Raw genomic sequence first — 25,187 nt, forward strand, 5'->3', positions numbered from 1 at the left:
GAAAGAAACGCACACCATTTTAGGCTGCATGCATATAGGAATACTAAAATAATATACACGGATATATTTCTGCCAGAAAAACCCAGCATTAAAAATGCTTGGTCTGGCACAAATATACTTATGTGCATTGAGGTGTCTAAAATCTATGCATGTCATTTCATTCCAGTGGATAAAACAGTGGCCTTCAAACTGCGCCCCTTTGCTTACCTTTATCTAGTCCCTGGGGCACCATTCCTTCTAATGACACACATGATCGGTCACACAATTGCTTCCACTGACACCGGGGCACTATTCCTCCCACTGACACCAACGATGGGGCACTATTCCTTCCAATGACACCAACAAACCACGACACTACCTGCCTGGAGTTTGCATGTTCTCCCTGTGTCTGCGTGGGTTTCCTCCGGGTACTCCGGTTTCCTCCCACACTCCAAAGACATGCTGGTAGGTTAATTGGATCCTGCATAAATTGTCTTTAGTATGTATGAATGTGAGTTGGGGACCTTAGATTAATCTCCTTGAGGGTAGGGAATGATGTGAATGTACAATGTATATGTAAAATGCTGCGTAAATTGATGGCGCTATATAAGTAACTGAAATAAAAGTAAACAATTGCTTCCACTGACACTGGGGCACTATTCCTCCCACTGACACCAACGATGGGGCACTATTCCTTCCAATAACACCAACAATGTTGCACTATTCCTTCCAATGACACCAATGACGGGGCACTATTCCTCACCGACACCAATGACGGGGCACTATTCCTCACCGACACCAATGACGGGGCACTATTCCTCACCGACACCAATGACGGGGCACTATTCCTCACCGACACCAATGACGGGGCACTATTCCTCACCGACACCAATGACGGGGCACTATTCCTCACCGACACCAATGATGGGACACTATTCCTCACAGACACCAATGATGGGACACTATTCCTCACAGACACCAATGATGGGACACTATTCCTCACAGACACCAATGATGGGACACTATTCCTCACAGACACCAATGATGGGACACTATTCCTCACCGACACCAATGATGGGGCACTATTCCTCACCGACACCAATGATGGGGAACTATTCCTCACCGACACCAATGATGGGGCACTATTCCTCACAGACACCAATGATGGGGCACTATTCTTCACCGACACCAATGATGGCCACTATTCCTCACTGACACCAATGATGGGGCACTATTCCTCCCACTGACACCGATGGGGCACTATTCCTTACACTGACACCAACAATTGGGGCACTATTCCTTTCAGGGACAGCAACTATGGGGCACTATTACTTCCACTGATACCAATGATGTGGCAGTATTCTTTCCGCTGACACTAACGACAGGACACTATTCCTTCCACTGACACCAATGATGGAGCACTATTCTTCCCACCGATACCAACAGGGCACTTTATTCCTTCCACTAATACCATTGATGACGCACTATGCCTCCAACTGACACCGACGATGTGGAAATATGCCTCCCACTGACACCAATGATGAGGCACTATGCCTCCCACCGACACCAACGGGGCACTAGTCCTTCCACAAACACCAATTATGAGTCACAATTCCCCCCACTGACACCAGCGATGGGGCACTATTCCTGCCACTGACACCAAAGATGTGGCACAATTTTTTACACCGACACCGATGGTGGGCACCATGCCTCCCACTGACACCAACAACGGTTCACTATTCCTCCCACTAACACCAACAATGGGGCACTATTCCTTCCACTGATATCCACACCTGACGGCCTTTTGAATTGTAAATACTGTGCCACAAGCCTAGCATTTGAATGGGTTGCATTTAGTGGGTGATACACATGGGGATAATGTATGTACACCCCCATCCAGCTGCCTTTGCAACTAAAGGATGAGCAGTTGGAGGTCAATTTATTTAAACTTATTTACCTCTTTTTACAGACCTAACAAAAAAGTGGCAACCACCCAAACCTATAACTGGCCTTTGCAGTAAGGTGCACATGGAAGGAGCAATGTACATCGCAAACAAACAAAAGATTTCCAAGTACACTTACCAGCCAGCCTGCAAAACAACCGAATTGGCCCTAAGAGTTTACTTTAAAAACCAAGGCTTTCCCTCCGTAGATACACTGTAGTGAGTGAGCGTTGCCATCCAAGGACAGAATGTTTATTATTTGCAGGATCACCAGCTGAGAAAGGGAAAAAAAATTCTTAAAAAAAAAAAAAAAAAAAAAAAAAACAACAACCACCATCTAGCAGCCACCAAGAACTCGTACGCTGCAATATATTACAGTTTCGGGGTCTAGATATTCTTTAATCAAAATTTTAATGTAAATCAAGCAGAGTAACAAGAGCGTGCGACTAAACACAGCATCAAGCCTGGCCTTTCAGTAGAATTCTACTCCATAAATCTCTTGCCTGATATGAGAACACCTGAACAGGTAGCACAGCTCTGGAACATATTGCTTTAGAAAGCATAATATTATCCTTGTGCCCAGACGGCGCCAATAAAAGGCATCATCGCATCAGGACAGCGGCACCTTTTAGGGCTGAAATACTGTAAAATCGCACACAACCTGAAGTGGTTTTTAAGATTGTAAAACCGCCTAAAAACTCATGAAGCTTGGGAAAAAAAAAAAAAAAATGAAAAAATCTAAATTAAGAAACCTTTAAGTTCAAGAGCAAAAGAGAATCATTTGTGGTGTTTTGGCACCACCTGCTGGAAGAATTAAGTATAACATTTAGGAAGTTTAAAATGACACTGAACTATGGTTTTAAAAAACAATCTATTCAAGTATATTTTGTCAACTTAACCACTTAAGGACTGGAAGGATTTGCCCCCTTTGATGACCAGGCCATTTTCTGCGATACAGCACTGTGATGATTCAACTGACAATTTCACGATCGTGCAATGCTGTACCCAAACAACATTGATGTCTTTTTTTTCCCCCATAAATAGAGCTTTCTTTTGGTGGTATTTGATCACCTCTGCGGTTTTTATTTTTTGCACTATAAAAAAAAAAAGAGCGACAATTTTGAGAAAATAAACGTTTTTTTTAATTTTTTTGCCCCAGAAAATCCCCCAGAAAAATTTAAAATCTAAAAAAAAAAAAATTTCTTCATCAGTTTAGGCCAATATGTATTCTTCTACATATTTTTGGTAGAAAAAAAAAAATCACAATAAGTGTATATTGATTGGTTTTCGCAAAAGTTATAGCGTCTACAAAATAGGGGATAGATTTATGGCATTTTTATTATTATTATTTTTTTTTTACTAGTAATGGCTGCGATCTGAGATTTTTAGCGGGACTGCAACATTGCGGTGGACAGATCAGACAATTGACACTTTTTTTTTTTTAGGACCAGTGACATTTATACAGCGATCAGAGCTAAAAATAGCCACTGATCACTGTATAAATGTCACTGGCAGGGAAGTGGTTAACATGATACCTCCCAACTTTTTGAGTGGTGAAGGAGGGACATCTATTAGCAAAAGTATGTAGGCATAGGACACATCCCCTGTCACGCCCCCTTAGAGGAGAATTATACAAAATAATTGATTAGTTAAGCCATTTTTACTACTAATATTTCTTTCTACTGGTTACTGAAATTTACAAATGCAGTAATTTAGAAATTGGAGGAAAGGTTTAGCACTGGGAAACACTTTCTAAAAAGATAAAAAAAAATGCATTTTATATACAACTATATAGATCAGGTCAAAATGAGGAACAAATGAGGAGGAAAGAGGGACATTGCTCCAAATCAGGGACAGTCCCTCCAAATCAGGGACAGTTGTCAGCCATGTTAACACTAGGGGGCGATCAAGGGGTTAAGTGTTCCATAAGGAGGTGTTTTTAACTGTGAGGGGAGGGGACTGACTGGAGGAGCAGAGAGAGATCGCTGTTCCCGATCACTCGGAACAGCAGATCTCTCCCTCTACTCCCCTGTCAGAACGGGGATCTGTGTTTACATTGACGGATCCCCATTCTGGCTCTCTGAGGAGCGATCGTGGGTTGGCAGCGGACATTGCGGCCCGCCAGCCAGTGCCCCCCCATCACTCTTAAATCAGCCAACATACACCTACAGCGATTCGCGCAGCATTGCCAACCTGTTGCAGTATAACAACGGCGGCTGGTTAGCAAGCCGTTAAAGAGGAAGTAAACTTCCTTTCCTCACAGCCTATAATAAGACTTACCTATAGATAGTGTAAATATCTGCTAAAGGTGTTTTATTTACAGATATATGGGGTGGGATAATTAGCTCGATCTCAGTGTTTGCTGACGACACAAAAATATGCAGGGCAATAACAACACAGCTTGATGTAGGAACTTTACAAGAGGACCTGAATAAATGAAAGTGGCTGTAAACCCTTATAAAACACTTTTTGCTACAGGTAAGCCTATAATAAGGTTTACCTGTAGCTACCATGGACATCGGCACATGCGCACTGAAGCAACAGTTGCTTCAGTTTGACTGTGACGTTACAGGCGGCTCCCGTGCACATGCACACTGTCATTGCGGCTCCAGCCAATCACAGCGCCGGAGCTTGCGATACTCGAAAGTAACTCTGGATGTCGGAGTGGTGAATGAGGACCGCTGTGGGGCTTCGATCTCAGGTAAGTAATACATAATGAGCTAGTATGCTATGCATGGATGTATAGCGTACTAATAAAAGGGACTTTAATTATGAGGAGCGACTACAAGCACTAAATGTATTCTCACTGGAGAAGAGACACTAAAGAGATTTGATAGCAATATACAAATATCTTAACGGTGATTCCAGAGTAAGTATGGAACTTTTCAGTCCCAGGGAGTGTAAGAGGACACGGGGCCACACCATGAGACTGGAAGAGAAGCGGTTTAACCTAAAGCCGAGTAGGTTTTTTTCCACTGCCAGGGCGGTACGGATGTGGAACTCTCTTCCACAATTGGTGGTGTCGGCAGGAAGTATGGATAGTTTTAAAAGACTCTCGGATGTGCATCTTAGCGAAAACAATATACAGGGATATGGAAAATTATTTTTCTACACACCTAGCCTAATCTATATAGATGTATATAAAATACACGTTTTATCTTTCAAAAAGTGTTTCCAAGTGCTAAACCTTTCATCCAAATTCTAAATTGCTGCATTTGTAAATTTAAAAGCCAATATAAAAAAGGAATAGTAGTGGTAAAAAAAAAAAAACTCCCCCCAAACTCGTTCATGCACACTATATTGCAAAAAGTATTGGGCCATCCCTCCAAATCATTTGGTGGAGGGGGGATTATGGTGTGGGGTTGTTTTCCAGGGGTTGGGCCCCTTAGTTCCAGTGAAGGGAACTCTTAAGGTGTCAGCGTACCAAGACATTTTGGATAATTTCATGCTCCCAACTTTGTGGGAACAGTTTGGGGATGGCCCCTTCCAACGTGACTGCACAACAGTGCACAAAGCAAGGTCCATAAAAACACGGATGAGCAAGTTTGGGTGGAGGAACTTGACTGTCCTGCACAGAGTCCTGACCTCAACCCAATAGAACACCTTTGGGAAGAATTAGAGTGGAGACTGGGGCCAGGCATTCTCTTCCAAAATCAGTGCCTGACCTCACAAATGTGCTTCTGGAAGAATGGTCAAACATCCCCATAGACACACTCCTAAACCTTGTGGACGGCCTTCCCAGAGGAATTGAAGCCGTTATAGCTGCAAAGTAACAAGAAAAAGAATCACTGCTCCAGGTGTGATTATGAGAGACCAGGGGACTCTCATGGAGTGCTAGCCCATGAAAAGAAAGAAATGGCTGCACATCCAGAACTCTCGATTGCCTTTTATTGATCACTAGGATAACACCAAATACACCAAATAGTCACGTAGACGCGCTTCACACATACATCTTGTGCTTAATCATTACCTTTCCTTTATAGCTGCAAAGAGCGGGCCAACTCAATATTGAACCCTACAGACGAAGACTGGGATGCCATTAAAGTTCATGTGCCCCAATACTTTTTATAATATAGTGCAGGGATATGCAATTAGCGGACCTCCAGCTGTTGCTAAACTACAAATCCCATCATGCCTCTGCCTCTAGCTGTCATGCTTTTGGCTCTAAGAGTCTTGCTATGCCTCATGGGAATTGTAGTTCTGTAACATCTGGAGGTCCGCTAATTGCATATCCCTGATATAGTGTATATAATAAAATCATTTCAATGGTCCTGACAGCAACCCGAGGCAGGCGTCCCAAAACTTTTGATAATATAGCGTATGTAAAGTGCTGCATAAATTGATAGTGCTATAGAAGTGCCTGTAATAAATAAGTAAAAAAATAAAAAATAAAACCTACAACTACGATTGGATGGAGTTCCCTTTCCTTCCCATGAAGTGAATTAATGGCGTTCTGTGCAGACGATTACCTTCTTTGGAGGCCAAAAACTGCACAGACAAAACCGGCGAAGACGCGGAGGAATCTACGCTCACCTTGTGTAATGAAAGAGGAAGGCGAAGGTTTGACAATAAGACAGACAGACAAGCTGCAGGAGCCCTTCCCAGACCGCAACAAGGGTTTCATTTCATGAACAGATCAGATCAGCCGGCTAAAATTATTACCGAGCGCCACTTGTACCTGTCACCCGTGGTGGGTATAATTACAGGCTTCTGCTCAGAAAACACCCACATCAAAAATGGCAATAAAAAGGTCCCGCGGACTGCCAAGTTTAGGCCGGCGGTGTAGAATGAACACCACCCGAGGAGAGAGCCCCGCGAGGATCAGCCGGGGAGACTAATAAAAATGACAGTTCAGGAACAAATGACCATAAAGCTGAAGACGGCAAAGATGACGGCCGCATTCAATTAGCTGCAAATGTAAGTGCCCAGCGCAGGTCTTCTGTCCTACAACCTCACCGACCAGACGATGGAGGATCTTCATCTACAGAGCACAAGATTGGAAAATCTTTGATATGTAAAAAAAAGTATGACACCCAATATACAAGTTCTTTTACATGATAATTTACATTTGTATAAAAAAAAAAAAAAAGAAAAAAAAAAAAAAAGGGGCATATTATTTACTTAACCTATTTCCGTCTGCACTATAGCCGAATGACGGCCACAGAGCGGACCTGAATTTCCAGGAGGCCGTCATATGACGCCCTCCCCTTTGCATGTGCTTCCGCGCCCGCTGTGATCACAGAGACACTAAGACAGATCCGAGTAAAGGGCCAATCCAAGCCCCTTACCATGTGATCAGCTGTCAGCCAATGACAGCTGATCACATCATATAAACAAAAGCTCGGTAATCGTTTTCTTTTCTAGTGAGGAGGAAAAAAAAGGAGATCACTGGCTTATCTGCAAGGGACATCGGTCCCGAAGAGGGAGAGGCAATTATGCCTCACCTGTGCCGACCAGTGCCACCTGCCAGTGCCACCTGCCAGTGCCCACAGTGACCGCCAATGCAACCCATCAATGCCCCCGAGTGCCACCCTATCAATGCCCCCGAGTGCCACCCTATCAATGCCCACAAGTGCCACCCTATCAATGCCCACAAGTGGTGCCAATCAATGCCCACAAGTGGTGCCAATCAATGCCCACTAGTGGTGCCAATCAATGCCACCCATCAGTGCTGCCTAGCAGTGTAACCAATCAGTGCCCATCACTGCCGCCTCATCAGTGCCCATCACTGCCGCTTCATCAGTGCCCATCACTGCCGCTTCATCAGTGCCCATCACTGCCGCTTCATCAGTGCCCATCACTGCCGCTTCATCAGTGCCCATCACTGCCGCTTCATCAGTGCCCATCACTGCCACCCATCAGTGCCCATCACTGCCGCTTCATCAGTGCCCATCACTGCCACCCATCAGTGCCCATCACTGCCACCCATCAGTGCCCATCACTGCCACCCATCAGTGCCCATCACTGCCACCCATCAGTGCCCATCACTGCTGTCTCATCAGCATACATCGATGAAGAAAAATTACCCGTTTGCAAAATTTTATAACAAAATAAATAAATAAAACTTTTTGTAAAGTGAGTTTTTCTAAATTTGTTTTAACAAAAAATAAAAACCACAGAGGTGATCAAAAACCACCAAAAGAAAGCTCTATTTGTGGGGAAAAAATTATAAAAATTTCATTTGAGTACAGTGTAGCATGACCGCACAATTGTCATTCGAATTTCATCAAAGCTGAAAATTGGTCTGGACAGGAGGGGGGTTTAACTGGCCAGTAAGCAAGTGGTTAAAGGGTTAGTTCCACTTTACAAAAAAAAAAAAAACTATGCAGGTAAGGGATGTGGGTAGATAAAAATAAACTGCAGCTCTGACTAATGTTGGAAAATGCCCTTGCTATAGGTGTAGGCCATTTACGTACCTCCTGAAGCCCGACTGGAAAACTCCCAAGATGTTGCTAAGTGAGGCCTAGAGGTTACTCCATCATCACAGGAGGGCAGGAGCCCTTACAAGACCGCAACAAGGGAATAGTACTGACAACTTGTGCATTAAAGTCTTACTAAACCAAAAGTCAAATCAGTCTCGCTCCTCATTGGCTTACCTCTACATAGGCAATCCCCCCCTTCAGTCCATTATGAATGCAGCTGCCAGGCTCATCCACCTTACCAACCATTCAGTGTCTGCTACGCCACTCTGTCAATCCTTCCATTAGTTCCTACTCATCCAACAAATGTAATTTAACCGCCTACCGACCAGCCGCCGCAGTTTTACTGCGGAAACATGGCTCAGTTGCGCGAATCGCCGTATGTTACGTCACTTCTTTCTGTGGCCACTAGGCGCCAGAGTCGAAGCAAGTCCCACCCCCCCCTCAGTTAGAACACGTAGCAGGGTACACAGTTAACCCCTTGATCACCCCCTAGTGTTAACCACTTCCCCGTCATTGACATTTGTACAGTAATCAATGCATTTTTATAGCACCGATTGCTGTATAAATGCCAATGGACCAAAAAATGTGTCAAAATTGTCCAATGTGTCCACCATAATGTTGCAGTCACGCTAAAAAAAATCGCAGATCACCGCCATTACTAGTAAAAAAAAAAATCTATCCCCTATTTTGTAGATGCTATAACTTTTGCGCAAACCGATCAATATACGCTTAATGCAATTTTTATTACCGAAAATATGTAGAAGAATATATATCGGCCTTAACTGAGGAAAAAAATTTGCCCTTAAAAAAATAAAATAAAAGATGTGGAGATTTATTATAGCAAAATGTACAATTTTTTTTTTTCAAAACTGACGCTCTTTTTTTGTTTATAGCTCAAAAAAAAAAAAAAATGCAGAGGCGATCAAATACCACCAAAAGAAAGCTCTATATGTGGGGGAAATAAAGGATGTCAATTTTGTTTGGGTGCAATGTCGCACGACCGCACAATTGTCAGTTAAAGCGACAGTGTCCAATCACAAAAAATGGCCTGGACATTCAGCGGCCAAATCTTCCGGGGCTCAAGTGGTTAAAATACTAACAACTACCTGCAGAGCCATCCACAACTCTGCCCCGAGCTACATCATTGACCTAGTCTCAAAATACCAACCTAATCGTTCTACTTGTTTCTCCCAAGACCTCCTGCTCTCCAACTCCCTCATCACCTCCTCCCACGCTCGCCTTCAGGACTTTTCCCGAGACTCTCCCATCCTATGGAACTCCCTACCCAAATCTGTCCGATTCTCTCCTACATCATTTACTGTTAGACAAACCCTGAAAACCCTTCTCTTCAGAGAAGCCTATCCTACCCCCACCTAAACAACTGCACTTTAATTTTCTCCATCACCTCCTCCCCCACAGCTATTACCTTTTGTATTACTTGTCCCAACCTTCTAGACTGTAAGCTCTAATGAGCAGGGCCCTCGGATTCCTCGTGTTTTGAGTTGTATTGCAACTGTACTGTTTGCCTTCATGTTGTAAAGCACTACACAAACTGTTGGCGCTATATAAATCCTGTATAGCAGGGCTCAAGTCCTGCGGGAACGCATGGGAACGGAGTTCCTGTACTTTTTCCACAATAGGAACTCAGTTCCCGTTAGAAGCCATGTCCTGCAAGAAGTATGCGAGGTGTGTGGCAGGTGCTACACCAGCAGCTACCGACACAGCTCGCAATAGTAAGTGCCGCACACAGGGGTGGACTGACCATTCAGGCATTGCCAGTAGGGGGCCCCATGACGGCTTCCCCTTCGATCTACCTGTCAATCACAGCTAGCTGATGAGTAGATCAGGTCCCTGCTGCTAAGAGATTGTATTTAGTCAGATCTCTCGTGATTTGCTCCTCCCCGCCGGCCCCTCCTGATTTTCTGTATCGTCGTCCCCCCCCCCCCAGTCTCCTGCATGCTTGCTCTGTGTGTCCCGCTGAATCCCCCCTCCTCTATCTTCAGTGCCATATGATGAGAGAACCCAGAGGAGGAGCACAGCTATTCTGCTCACAGGACATGCAGGGAGAGAGGTGAGCTGAGGGAGGAACATCAGTTTGGGGTGGTAAGCTGAGCACAATACCTAGCAAAGTTTAATGCCAGGAAGGAAGTTTATGTGGAAATATGTGAAGGGTTGGAATAGCAGAGAGTGTGTGTTGGAGCCCTGCAGAGTTTGCAGCCCCCCAAGCTAACATACATCTCCTAAGCAGGAACACATCACTATCTCCCCAAGCATTCTGTCCAGATAATGTGCAGTTCATTTATGACCTTTCCATTTAACCCTGTGTTATCCAAACTCTGTTCAATGAAAAGTGTAAACTCACCACATAAACACTCTATATACAAAATAACATTCCCCAATAAAGATCAGAACATGATGTTCACATTTGCATGGAAGCACAATTGAATGAATGCTGATTATTCAGAGAATTACTGTATTTATGTTTATTGAGGATTTTTTTTTTTATGTACTAACAGTTAAGCTTCATACACACAATACGAAAATTGGATGAAAAATACCACTTTTGAAGCGTTCGTGCATATGAGCGTATCATTTTTTATTTTTTTTGGTGGGGGGGGTGGATCTTGGGTGGGAGTTCCCACACTTTTATCTCCAGGACTTGACCCCTGCTGTATAGTAATAATAATAAAATGATGCAGTAAAGAATGCTTGTTCTACTCACTGTGGAACCTTAAGGGGTTAATGCTCTGCATTGTGTATAAAGGCTGTTTGATCCCCTCTTCTCTGATCCTCCTCTTCTATCAACTGTCACCAATCCATCTCCTGATAGAACAGAGCCTTGGAGTCACTGTGCACATGCTCAGTTTGGTGTGTAATGCTGAAGAGTTTTTTTTCTTTTCTTCGAAAGGTGCATGTGATCAGCAAAGGACCAATCTGCACTGTCCAGACAGAGGGTCAGGGGTCCTGCAGCCTCATAGGACAGTCAGAGGAGAATGAAAACTCCTCCTACAAGCTTTAACCAGACACTGATAGAAGTCACACAACTGCTATATACTGCTGATGAGAAAAGGTATTTAGCAGTTTATATTTACTAAAATAATTGCATTTCCATGTTCTGTGGGAGATCAGATATAGTGAATGCAGCCTGCTGGGTTTAGCAAGACTTTTTATACAAATATATGTAAAATCTACAGCGCATGACCAGCTTACAAAAAATATGTCCTGAACGCAGATATAGCTTGAAAGCTTGCACTTCAACCTCTTTAACTGGCCAGTAAATGGTATCACCATAGACCCGAATACACAGATATGGGTGTAATATTCTTTGTGTTCTTCCAGAGCCATGCCAGGCCTCAGGATTACAGGAAGACCACAAACATCACAAATCTCAGTGTGAAATCACTTTTGATAGCCAAACCCGCCACATGCTGGGCGAACAAAACCAGCCACATGCTGGGCGAACAAAACCAGCCACATGCTGGGCGAACAAAACCAGCCACATGCTGGGCGAACAAAACCAGCCACATGCTGGGCGAACAAAACCAGCCACATACTGGGCGAACATGCTGGGCGAACAATACTGGGCGAACATGCTGGGCGAACAAAACCTGCCACATGCTGGGCGAACAAAACCTGCCACATACTGGGCGAACAAAACCCGCCACATAGTGAGTGAACAAAACCAGCCACATACTGGGCGAACATGCTGGGCGAACATGCTGGGCGAACAAAACCCGCCACATGCTGGGCGAACAAAACCCGCCACATGCTGGGCGAACAAAACCCGCCACATGCTGGGCGAACAAAACCCGCCACATGCTGGGCGAACAAAACCCGCCACATAGTGGGTGAACAAAACCAGCCACATACTGGGTGAAAAAAACCCACCACATACTTGGTAACCACATTAGCAGCTGAACCCGATGCAGAAAAACTCTCCTATGGAGCGGTACAAACATCTGACATAATGATCACCTCACTCCTTCAGTCTCTTCTGGCATTACTAACTTGCTAACTGACATATCAGCATGGATGTTGCACCACTTCCTTAACCTAAATCGCTCTAAAACTTAGCTATTAATAATCCCCCCTGCACATGCCCCCCTCCATAACTTTTCCATCAAAATCAACAATGCAACTATCAGTCCCATCCCTCACGCCGGGGTACTCTCTACCATCTACAACACAGAGAGAGAATGAGAACATCTATACAAAATGTGTCAATGCAGTATTGTCAGTCCCAGGGTTCTCCAAACTCATCAGTACAAGGGCCACATTATATATTTCACGTGATTTTTGGGCTGAAAATAAATGTTTTATAAACGATTGAGCCCCCCCCTCCTTATATCAGGGTCCCTTTCAGAGACCCCCTCCCTTAAATCAGGGCACCCTTACATGAGAACCCCATCAGAGTTCCCATCAGAGAGCTCCTCTTCCATCACATCCTCATCATAGTCGTCCTAACATTCAAGTTCCCATCAGAGCCCTCCTTACATCAAAGCTCCATCAGGACCCCTCTTACATCAAAGCCCCATTAGGACCTCCTTAAATCAGAGCCCCCCTTACATCAGAGTTCCCTTTAGAGTTCCTCCTACATCACAGCCCCATCATTGTCCCCCCTTAGAGTCCTTATCAAAGCCCACCTTACATCAACGCCCCATCAGGACCCCCTTAAATCAGAGTGCCTCTTACATCAGAACCTCATCAGACATCAGAACCCCATCAGATTTACCCTTACATCGGAGTTTCCATCAGAACCCCCCTTACATCACATGAGTTATACTCAAGGCCGCATTCACACTGTTCCATTACTGCAATGCTAGGCACTACACGCTACTACTAGACCCCTGATAAGTCTCATTAATGCGATTTAGTTACAACCAAATAGTATCACATTGGGAACTTTTGGTCATTGCTGTCTGCGTTCAGGGACACACACCCCCATACACGGGTCTGCATGTGTTAAATTGGGTCCAGCAGCTGTGTCCGTGTAGCCACTGATTACCAATAGACATGAATAGGACTACCTGTGCATCCCATGCAGGCAAACATGGCCCCTTTCACGCGTATGTACACTTAAGTGCACTTGTGTGAATAAGGCCTTCACCCAAGCATGTAAATCTCTCCCCTCCACAACCCCCACATAAGAACATAAACAAATGTCTGGTCGCCTACATACAAGAATATCAATTGGGCCACACATGAGACATATTGCCACTCACACAAGAGTCAGAGCAATAACTCTAGGGCTGGTATTGATGGTTCACTCTAAAACATTGGTATCTAAACTGTAGCCCGGGGGCCAGATGCGGCCTTTTGCTAGCCTTTATCTGGCTCTTAGGGCACTGTTATACTTGCTGATAGAGGGCCCTAATCTTCAGACCTAAAATGATTTTTTATATTCGTGCAAGAAAAGTGCCCTCAATAGATCTGGAAGCAAAAGATTTAAAGCATTTGCTCACACAGTTTGGAGTTCACACCAAAATCGAAACCCTTACAAAAGAAGAAAAGGGTGATTAGCTGGCTAGGATATCCAATAAAAACGCACAATTGCCAGTTAAAAACATTAACTCACCAAGAAAGCCACCAGGCTCCTTTTCGTAGACTCCCACTGAAAACAGCTCTTTACAAAACGCATTGTGTTCCAGACCGCCAGCGTGATCTTTTTGACACGGTAAACATTCCTCGATAAGATCTAACAGAAAGGAAAACTGATGAATATTTGGGAAATAGAAGTCTATTACAAGGAACCAATTTCACCCCAAGGATCCCTTTCCTTCAATAACTTACATTCTCTCAAGGTTTATGGACTACATATCTAAAAAAGGTCTAAATATAACAATAAGGTCAGAGAGGGAGTAAGTGTTGGTAATTCAGCAAAAGTAGCAATTTCAGAGTTCAAATGCCGTGCTGTTCTGATAATACTATACAAGTGTGGAGTGGAGGTCGGTTGGTGAACACAGTTTAACCAGCAGAAAGTAAGACATCCAGTGCACTTTAATGACATATACAGCATTCATATTATAAAGGTTGTAAAAAAACAAACTTCTTTTTTACATACTGTCATTGGAGTAGTTCAGTATCACCAACTTTCATAGGTTTTTTTTTTTTTTTTTGCTTGTTACAGTGATGATCACCCCAGGGTGTGCCTGAGTGGGGTGACGTATAGGTACATCCCAGTGCCTGTTCAAGCTGCCGGCCAGCAGTAAATTTATTGCTGGCCGGTTGGCGAGTGGTTAACCCCTTGGCACCAGTGCCTCCTGGTCCTTGAAAGGATTTCAGATGCCGGGGTGTGGTTTATGATCAGGTGACTGCCATGACTGGTTTCATATGATTGAAAATCTCCCAATTGCAAGTAGTGATCGGGAGCTTTCCGTTGGCCGCTGCTAACTGTGTCGGGAGTGAACAGGGGGCACCGCTCTCAGCTTCTACAGGCTGAAAGAAAAAACTCCAGTTGCCTGTATAATAGGGCGTTTCATTTTCTAATGGAAAAAATAAACTATAAAATTAGCAGATTTTGCTTACGCCTTGAGTCTGAGTGGCGTAAAAGATATATAAGCTAAATTTCAAGAAGATTGGATAATATTTAACCACTTGCTTACTGGGCACTTAAACACCCTTCCTGCCCAGACCAATTTTCAGCTTTCGGTGCTCTCACAATTTGAATGACAATTACTCAGTCATGCAACACTGTACCCAAATAAATTTTTTGTCCTTTTTTTCCCACAAATAGAGCTTTCTTTTGATGGTATTTGATCACCTCTGGGGTTTTTATTTTTTGCGCTATAAATGAAAAAAGACCGAAAATTTTGAAAAAAAACGCATATTTCTTTGTTTCTGTGACAGAATTATGCAAATTATGAATTTTTCTTTATACATTTTGGCCACAATTTATACTGCTACATATCTTTGGTAAAAATAACCCAAATTAGTGGATATTATTTGGTCTTTGTGCGCATCGTGGAAGTAAACATTAGGACGTCCAGGGACGGCCACCCGGACGAACGCGCCTGCTCTACGGCCGTCATTCGGCTATAGGGCGGGCGCGAGGTGGTTAAGGGTTGCACACTTTGATCTGTTTTGTAACAGTAGGCAAAAAATATGATTTTTCAATGTTAATTACTTTTATTGGGAAAACTAGAAATCACAAACTTAAAATACTATTAAAACTATACACTGAGATTAATAGGTAACGATAGGCAAAACATGTGTTATATTAATCAACTTTGAACGGTGCGATCCCTTGTATTCTGTCACATCGTGGATCCCAAACAATTCAAAGAACGTCTTTGTTTTATTAGTAACGAAATGGCTCAGGTCTTTTCCTTCGAAAACCATGTTTTTACCCTCTAATCATTTCACTTCCTTTTTCTTTGCAGGTTTGGTTACTTAATTTTTAGTCATATTTTCCTTAACAGCCTGAGTAATATGTTTGTTCAAAAAAGGCAATCCTGCATTTGTTTCCGACAGATACCAAAGGTGTTTCTTAGCAACTGTGAGAGCACATTTTTTGATGTCTGCATCTGGGTAAGTGCTTAAAAGCTGTAGCATATCCAAATCATTCTTTGGAGCCCATTGACTTACAATTGCCTCATGCCAAAAGGGAACATATATGAGGCTGACAAGACGTGCAACCCGTTTCATTCCTTTCAATTGTCATTGAGGAATATTCAACTGTTTAGTGAAGAGGACAATTTTAAGCACATATACTGCCTTTGTCATCCACCTTGCTTGATGCAGTGCCCCTGGGATCCTGAAACTGAAGTCGTTTTTAGACCAACCTCCTAGGTACAGGAGTGAGAGTTGTAATAACTCTTTATAGTCTTCTATTGGATGACTTCCGTCTTTTAGGACACTTTGGAGGTAGTTAATTTTCACTTGTTGTTGAACAGGATTTTCTTCATCCAGCATTGTTGTATATGACTTCTTATCAAGTGAAGCCCACAGACTTTGCTTTGATAAAAGTGATCAATGTGTGCAACCCCTAAATATTATCCAATCTTCTTGAAATTTGGCATATATATCTTTTACATCACTGAGACTCGAGGCGTAAGTAAAGTCATATGAAAATCAAATCTTTGGAAAAATGAAACACCCTACTGTATAAGCAGCATTTTTATGCCCATTGTGCCCAGTCTGCACGAGGCCTTAAAGCTGTTTGTGTCTCTATTGGGACAAGAAGTTGTGGCAAAGCGTGCCAACAGATAAACACATTATTGGTAGGAGTTAGGGGGGGGAACATGTCAGTGTTATTTGCCTGTAATGCATTGGCTGAGGATAGTTAAGCTGTGCATGATACATGAGCCTAAGTTCAGTGGAGGAGCGATGCTGCTACTGCTGACCTCTCAGTTATCAATCACTGGTCCCGTGGGTGGAAAGTTTGGCAGCTCCAAGCAGGACGCTCACTTTACAAGACAGAGCCCCCATCCCCCTCCTTCCATCAGCAGCACATCTCCCCTCTTCCTCCGAAATCCTCCAGCAAAGTCAACTGCAGGGAAATTCCATCGGCATCTCTGCTCCTGCCCACTCCAGGGAATAAGCCCTCAAGGTTGAAGACACGGGTTGTCTGACATTACGAGCATGGACTTGACAAGTGCCTGATCCATACAGCCCCATCTGTACTAAATGCCCTTTTGGGGTGGGAGGGAGCGAGCGCTCAGCAGTGAAGCTGCAGCCGGCAGCATTCATTAGCGGCTCTGCATTCAAGACATACAGGGGGTTTGGCGTGAACTGGAGGTGTTAATTCCCCACTGAGTTCCCACACTGGATAGGACTAGAGGTATGCTGCTGTGCCCGGGTTTTTCAGGAGGACAGAAACCCAGGCAGGAGTGTCAAAACCCAGACTATCCAGATCATTCCCATACAGGTGGCAACCCTATCGCCAGGGGCACTTCTGAGAAGTTGCATGACATTTCTAAAGTACTGTACGTCAAATCACAAGAAATAAACATAAGTGTGCGACTGCATGGAGTACCAGTGAACCAGAGAGTCTACACTTTCCTTTCTTAACCAGGGTTCCATAGGACACTAGGGTTCCTTGAGCAACTTCTGCCTCTCAGATGAGTAACAACTGACAACATTGATCTTTTTAAATATCTATAATGGGGGATTCTTCTCAATGACCATAAAATGTAGGGAACATTCTTCCCAGTGACTATCACACTAATGTACTGTGAGTTGTATATATAGTAATTATCAAGGGTTCCCAGAGACCGTAAAAGTAATTACAAGGGTTTCTCAGTGTCAGGGCTTTTTTTCAGCTGGAACTTGGTGGAACTCAGTTCCACTACCTCAGGCTCAGGCCGTCTGCTTCCTGCTCACCACTATTACTTGTAAACACAGAAGTCCGGCTTTGTGTTTACCAGTGATAGCTTGTCTCCAAAAGATTTGCAGAGTGCAGGATGGGATTAAGGGAGATGCAAGCGCCTTGGGTTCATTGTTGATGCGGACATCCCTACTAGATGATCTGCAAGCAAGGGGGAAGGTACCACCTACAGTGTGCGGGGAGGTACTAAAGCCAGCTGGGTGCTTCAGGTTAATACAGCAACAAAAATAAGACATGTGGCAGATGGTGGAGCTTTTGAGGAGGAGGGAAGGTTGCATGCAGAGGTCAGAGCTGAAGAGGGGTAAAAGTGAGATGTGGATGGGAGATGCAGAGGTGAGCAATTTTGGAAAACGGCTGAACTCGGCACTCTATATGCAGCGCACCCCTGAACTCGGCACTCTATATGCAGCGCACCCCTGAACTCGGCACTCTATATGCAGCGCACCCCTGAACTCGGCACTCTATATGCAGCGCACCCCTGAACTCGGCACTCTATATGCAGCGCACCCCTGAACTCGGCACTCTATATGCAGCGCACCCCTGAACTCGGCACTCTATATGCAGCGCACCCCTGAACTCGGCACTCTATATGCAGCGCACCCCTGAACTCGGCACTCTATATGCAGCGCACCCCTGAACTCGGCACTCTATATGCAGCGCACCCCTGAACTCGGCACTCTATATGCAGCGCACCCCTGAACTCAGCACTCTATATGCAGCGCACCGCTGAACTCGGCACTCTATATGTAGTGCACCCCTGAACTCGGCACTCTATATGCAGCGCACCCCTGAACTCGGCACTCTATATGCAGCGCACCCCTGAACTCAGCACTCTATATGCAGCGCACCGCTGAACTCGGCACTCTATATGTAGTGCACCGCTGAACTCGGCACTCTATATGCAGTGCACACCTGAACTTGGCTCTCTATGTGTAGATCACCCCTGAACTCAGGAGTCGGGACTATGTGCATAAAGAACCTCCAAACTGTGCAAGTAGTACACTCCTGAATCCCCCCCCCCCCCCCAGAACTCTGCACTCTAAGCCCTTGTACACACGGTCGGAGATTCTGACAACCAAATCTTGACCGAAACTGTTGCATACACACGGTCGGACAAAGTTGTCGGAAAATCCGATCGTTCGGAAAGGGATGACGTAATTTCGTTACGATGGGACTACATTCAGGCTAGTCGCCAATAGCTTTGATGTAGGAATTTGATCTGAGCATGCGTGGCACTTTGTCTGATCGGAATTCTCTACACATGATCGGAGTATGTCCGATCGGAGCATTTTGTCGGAAAATATTTCTGGCAAGTTGGAAAATTTGGTCCGACTGATATTCCGACGGAAACCGTCTGATGCAGACCACACACAGTCGGAATATCCGACAAAACGCTCCGATCGGACACATTCCGTCGGAATCTCCGATCGTGTGTACAAGGGCTTACACTGTACGTAATGCACTCCTGATATTTAATGCTCCTTTAAAGCCCTCCCACTGTTAGTGGTGACATTTGACCACACCCATGCGGTTTAGAGGGGGTGTGTGTGTGTGTGTGTGGGGGGGGGGGGGCATTTGGCTGGTCGTGGTTGAGTCCCTGCACCTATTTTCTGAGAAAAAAAGCCCTGCTCAATTTTAAAAAGGTTGAGAAAGGCTGTTGTACACACTCATCCCCATTTGCTCATCCACTGGCCAAATGATTTCTATCAGTGAACAGTTTTTGGCCTTCACAATGGACTTTACCAACCTTTTTTGAGAACTTAGCGTTGTCTTCCAAAAAGCGTGTCTCCCTTGGGTTAAATGTCCTAATACTTGCTCTGACCTATAAAAGGGAACAAAATCCAAATGAAGGAATTTATAAATGAACCTTCTAAACGGGCATCACATTTTGTAATATTGTAAAAATGGGCCTCATTGCTTGAACTACTTACTGGATTAAATATCACATCAATTTCTAAATGGATCACTCCTTTTGAGGCTGAAGCCAAGTCTTTGTTTTTTAACAAGTAAGCAATTTGTTGTCCATTCCTTACCTAGAAAGAAAAAAAATTACAGTTATGTATCCTTGTAAATGAATGGCACAGATTTTTAAACGGACTCTAAACTCTGGTTTAAAAAATAAAAATTCTACTCAATATGCATTTCTTAACTCTAAGCCCTTGTACACACGGTCAGACATTCCAACAAGATTTTGTCCGACATTTTGTCCGAAACTGGTGTTGCATGCACACGGTCGGACAAAGTTGTCGGAAAATCCGATCGTTCTTAACGTGATGACGTTATTTAGTTACGATGGGACTATGTTCAGGCTAGTAGCCAATAGCTTTGGTCTAGGAATTTGATCTGAGCATGCGTGGCACTTTGTCCAATCAGAATTCTCTACAAACGATCGGACAAAGTCCGATCGGATCATGTTGCCGGAAAATTTTTATATCCAGCTCTTAAACTTTGTTGATCGGACATTCCGACGGAAAAAGTCAGATGAAGCCCACACACGGTCGGATTATCTGACAACATGGTCCGATCGCACATTTTCCGTTGGAATATCCGACCGTGTGTACAAGGGCAAAGAGGAACTGCAGTCTGCTCACATTATTTGTAATGAAAATATCTTTGCCATTCTGAAGCTTCCCTCCAACCACTTTGCATATTATTTTATATATGCTGCGATTCTCTACTTGCCAAATATGCTGCAGAAATCTCCCCCCACTGAGTCTGGCTGCAGCCATTTTAACTGTGGGCAGCTGAAGCTGCTGCCTGTTCACTTCCTGGATTTACACATAGGCACACCCCCTGCTCTGCAGCTCTCATTGGCCCTCTTATGACTCACCCCACCTCCCTTCCTGGCAAACTCTCACAGTGTGAGAGAGAGAGCTGTGCATGATGTCATAAGCTTAGGTTTCCTTCCTCCTCTGCCCTATTTAAACTTTTTTGGGGTGGGGAAGGGGGTGGTTTTGACAGGTATCCGCTCCAACAAGCGATCAAATTGCCTAGGTCAGTGATCTCCAAACTGTGGCCCTTTGCTTGTCTTTATCCGGCCCTTGAGGCATTATTCCTGCCACTGACACCAACAATGGGGCACTATTTCTTCTACTGACACCAATGATGGGCCATAATTCCTTCCACTGACAACAAAAATGGAAACTATTCCTCCCAATGACACCATCAATTTCTCCCCCAATACCAAAGATCAGGCTTTGTTTACCCACAGTGCCCACAGTGCGGCCTCCCTAAAGTCTGAAAGACAGTAAACCGGCCCTTTGTTAAGAAAGTTTGGAGACCCCTGGTCTAGGTGATCCAAGCAAAAGTCCCCCCCCCCCAACCTGCCCATCCCCCCTACAGTTAGAAACACTCCCCAGGACATACTTAACCCCTACAGTGCCACCTAGTGTTAAACCCTTCACTGCCAGTCACATTTACACAGGAATCAATGCAATTTTAATAGCACTGATCGCTGTATAAATGCCAGTGTCCCCAAAATCGCGCCAAAATTGTCCGACGTGTCCACCATAATGTCACAGTCATGATAAAAATCACTGATCGCTGCCATTAATTAAATAAAATAATAAAAATGCCATAAAACTATCCCCTATTTGTAGACGCTATAACTTTTGCGCAAACCAATCAATAAAAGCTTATTGTGATTTTTTTTTACAAAAAATATGTTGAAGAATACGTATCGGCCTAAACTGAGGACAAAAAATGTTTTTTTTATATATTTTTGGGGGATATTTATTATAGCAAAAAATAATGATTTTTTTTCAAAATCGTCGCTCTTTTTTTGTTTATAGCGCAAAAAATAAAAACCGCAGAGGTGATTAAGAAAGCTCTATTTGTGGGGGAAAAAAAACTTCAATTTTGTTTGGGAGCCATGTTGCATGACCACACAATTGTCAGTTAAAGCGACGCAGTGCCGAATCGCAAAAAGCGCTCTGGTCTTTGGCCAGCAAAATGGTCCAGGGCTTAAGTGGTTAAGAAATGACTTAAGAACTGATTCAAGCTGGCCATAGATGGGTAGAAAAAAAATGACTAGATTCCTCTCATCCACACACTAGACTTCACCGCTATCAAAATACATATATCAGTGCTGCAATCTATAACCTGCAGCACTGATCGATCAAAAAAATATCAACAGAGTGCTTGAGCAGAAGTCAACCAGTAGATGAGCTTTTGTTCAACCACACACGGATCAAAATTTGGTCGGTCCCTGTTGAACTGATCCATGAATGACCGGCTTTAGACAAAGGCAGTTGTGGGCTTTCTAATTAGAAATAGAAGCAAATAGAAGCCCCTCGTAGCATGCTTTAGGAGCACTCTGATCGCTGTGTCCTTTGGATCGGGGTAAGGAGCCAATCACAGCGGCTCTTTACCATGTGACCAGCCATGTCCAATTACAGCTGATTACACTGTAACCAGGATTTTCCAGTTATCGCCAATCCTATCCTCACACTGACAGCGCATGAGAAGAGGAGAGCCAGTAACCGGCCTGTGTGAAAGGGGACTTCTACACGGATAATTGGGGCACTGATGATCAGTGTCCTGATAATCAGCGCAGCCCCAACAGTGCATACCAGTGCTGGCCATCAGTGCCGCCAATCAGTGCCGCCTGTCGCTGCCCATCAGTGCTGCCAATAAGTGCCGCCTGTTGCTGCCCATCAGTGCCGCCAATAAGTGCCGCCTGTTGCTGCCCATCAGTGCCGCCAATAAGTGCTGCCTGTTGCTGCCCATCAGTGCCGCCAATAAGTGCCGCCTGTTGCTGCCGCATATTTAGCAAAAAATAAAAAACCCAGTAGTGATTAAATACCAAAAAAAGAAAGCTCTATCTGTATAAAAAAAAGAAACATTTTGTTTGGGTACAGTGTTGCATGACCGCGCAATTGTCATTCAAACTGTGACAGGGCTGAAAGATGAACATTGGTCTGGGCAGGAAGGGGGTAAAAGTTCCTAGTACGCAAGTGGTGAACACAAGTAAAAAACTAAAAGATCAGTTAATAAACTATATAATTAAAGTAGAACTATAACTATAGCTAAAACTTCTTTTTTTTTCACTTTGGGTAGAGTGAGAGAGGCTTATAACCCATCAGATTTTTTTTCGCCATCTGTGTCCAACGGCCAAATAATGAGGGAAAATCCCTAAAAATTAAGGGAATTCCTTGGGGGGCCCCCCAGGTCACAGGACACCAGAACTAGTGCCCCGATTGGAAGGTCCCCCCCCACACCTCTTTTACTTTTCAGGGGACAACACAAAATGTATTTTATTTTTTTCAATGAAAATGATAAACAGGACAAAGAGAGAGGGTGACACAGACAGTAATAAAAACTGACAGGGGTTCTAATCCATCTATATCCAAAACTTGAAAAAAAAAAAAACTTTTGCCTTTAATTATACCTTAAAGCAGAACCTTCAGTCATTTATTTAACTTTCCATCTATTAAATCTTCTGCTCTTGTTGTTTTAACTTTGGATAGTAAAACTTTATTTTTTTTTCTGCCAGTAAATACCTTATACAGCCCACTTCCTGTTTCTTGCCTGGTAAAAAGCCTAGGCTTATGACATCATGCACAGCTCTCTCACTCTCGTGAGAGTTTGCCGGGAAGGGAGGCGGGGGATGAGTCATAAGAGGGCCAATGAAAGCTGCAGCCCTGGAAGAATTTACCCCCTTCCTGACCAGAGCACTTTTTGCGATTTGGAACTGCGTCACTGACAATTGCGCGGTCATGCGACATTGTAACCAAACAAAATTGATGTCCTTTTTTTCTGCACAAATAGAGCTTTCTTTTGTGGTATTTGATCGCCTCTGCGGTTTTTATTTTTTGCGCTATAAACAAAAAAAAGAGCGACAATTATGAAAAAAAAAAAGAGCAAAATAAAAAAAAAAAAAAAAAAATTCTCAGTTTAGGCCGATATTCTTCTACATATTTTTGAAAAAAAATAAAATAAATAAAAATCGCAATAAGGGGGGAGGGGACTGACTAGAGGAAGTGACAGATCGTGGGTCCTAGCTAATAGGAACACACAATCTGTCACTGCTCTCAGAACAGAACAGGGAAGTGTGTGTTTACACACACTCATCCCTGTTCTGTGTCTCCTGGTCACGATCGCTTGTGGCCAGCAGTCAACGCAACCGTCGGCCATGAGCATCGGTACCCCCGCTGTGCAGCGGGTGCACGCGCCTCCGGCGGTTATCCGGACCCCGCATGATCACATACAGTAACGCGATTTCGTGCAGGGGAGCCAACCTGCCACAGTAAAACTGCAGTGGCCGGTCTGGAATCGGTTAATTAGCAGGGCTAGGAGGCGCACGTGCTGCGTACAGTGTGACCGTGCCTGCGGTTTCCGCAGACTCAATGTCTGCCAGTGTCCCGCGATCGTGTCACAGAGCCACAGAACGAGGAGGTGTAAACAAGGCATTTACCCGTTCTGCCTAGTGACATGACAGGGATATACTGCTCCCCATCATCGGGAGCAGTGATCGCTGTCATGTTAGTGGAAGCCCACCCCCTCCCCCCCCACAGTTAGAATCACTCCCTAGTGCACATTTAACCCCTTGATCGCCCCCTAGTGTTTAACCCCTTCCCTGCCAGTGACATTTACACAGTAATCAGTGCATTTTTATAGCACTGATCGCTATATAAATAGCAATGGTCCCAAAAGAGTATCAAAAAAGTGTCCTATGTGTCCTCCATAATGTCACAGTCTCTATAAAAATCGCAGATTGTTGCCATTACTAATAACAAAATAATAAAAATGCCATAAATTTATCCCCCATTTTGTAGACGCTATAACTTTTCCGCAAACCAATCAATAAAAGCTTATTGCAATTTTTTTTTACCAAAAATATGTAGAAAAATTCATATCGGCCTAAACTGAGGAGAAAAAAAATGTTTTTTTTCTTAAATATTTTTGGGGGATATTTATTGTAGCAAAAAGTAAAAAATATTGCTTTTTTTTCAAAATTGTTGCATTTTTTTGTTTATAGCGCAAAAAATAAAAACCGCAGGGGTGATCAAATACCACCAAAATAAAGCTCTAATTGTGGGGAAAAAAAGGGCGTCAATTTTGTTTGGGTGCAACATCGCACGACCGCGAAATTGTCAGTTAAATCGACGCAGTGCCATTTTACAAAAAGTGCTCTGATCAGAAAGGGGATAAAATCTCCCGGGGCTGAAGCGGTTAACAAAAAAAAAAAATTACAATTTACTTGAAATCGAAAAGGTTACACACACATGTAAACTCATGAATGTTGCAGTAAAACAATCTGAACACTTGAAAAAACGCGGAATAGTTTCACCTATAATATCAAATGTATTTGCAGAGAAAAAAAAAGAAAGAATAGAGGAGGAAAATTGTCGGGATGATACTTATTAAATTCTTGGCATTATGTACTCACAAGAACAGCTTTGCTGGACATTGATCCTCTGGAGTTTAATTTTGCGCAAATGCCACTTTTAGATGAAAAGGACATGCTATCTGTGTGGCACAATCTGCCCCTCTGGCACAATATTACATTCTCTGCAG

The 25,187-nt window shown here is 43.8% G+C and overlaps 1 protein-coding gene across 3 annotated transcripts in view; it reads right to left on the reverse strand.

Moving 5' to 3' along the window:
• The window catches only part of MCTP2 (multiple C2 and transmembrane domain containing 2), a 363,628-nt gene that overhangs the window by 74,371 nt on the left and 264,070 nt on the right, over positions 1-25,187 (reverse strand). For all 3 annotated transcript variants that reach the window (XM_077469064.1, XM_077469061.1, XM_077469062.1), the window contains exons 15-17: positions 19,601-19,702; positions 19,417-19,491; positions 13,920-14,039 (exon numbers count right to left, since the gene is read on the reverse strand). In XM_077469064.1, coding sequence (XP_077325190.1) covers positions 13,920-14,039; positions 19,417-19,491; positions 19,601-19,702 — 297 coding nt within the window. The remainder of the gene's footprint in view (positions 1-13,919; positions 14,040-19,416; positions 19,492-19,600; positions 19,703-25,187) is intronic.

This window comes from Lithobates pipiens, unplaced genomic scaffold, assembly GCF_037356315.1.
Source record: "Lithobates pipiens isolate NorthernLeopardFrog02 unplaced genomic scaffold, aLitPip1_a1.2 Scaffold_8, whole genome shotgun sequence".
Taxonomy (NCBI): domain Eukaryota; kingdom Metazoa; phylum Chordata; class Amphibia; order Anura; family Ranidae; genus Lithobates; species Lithobates pipiens.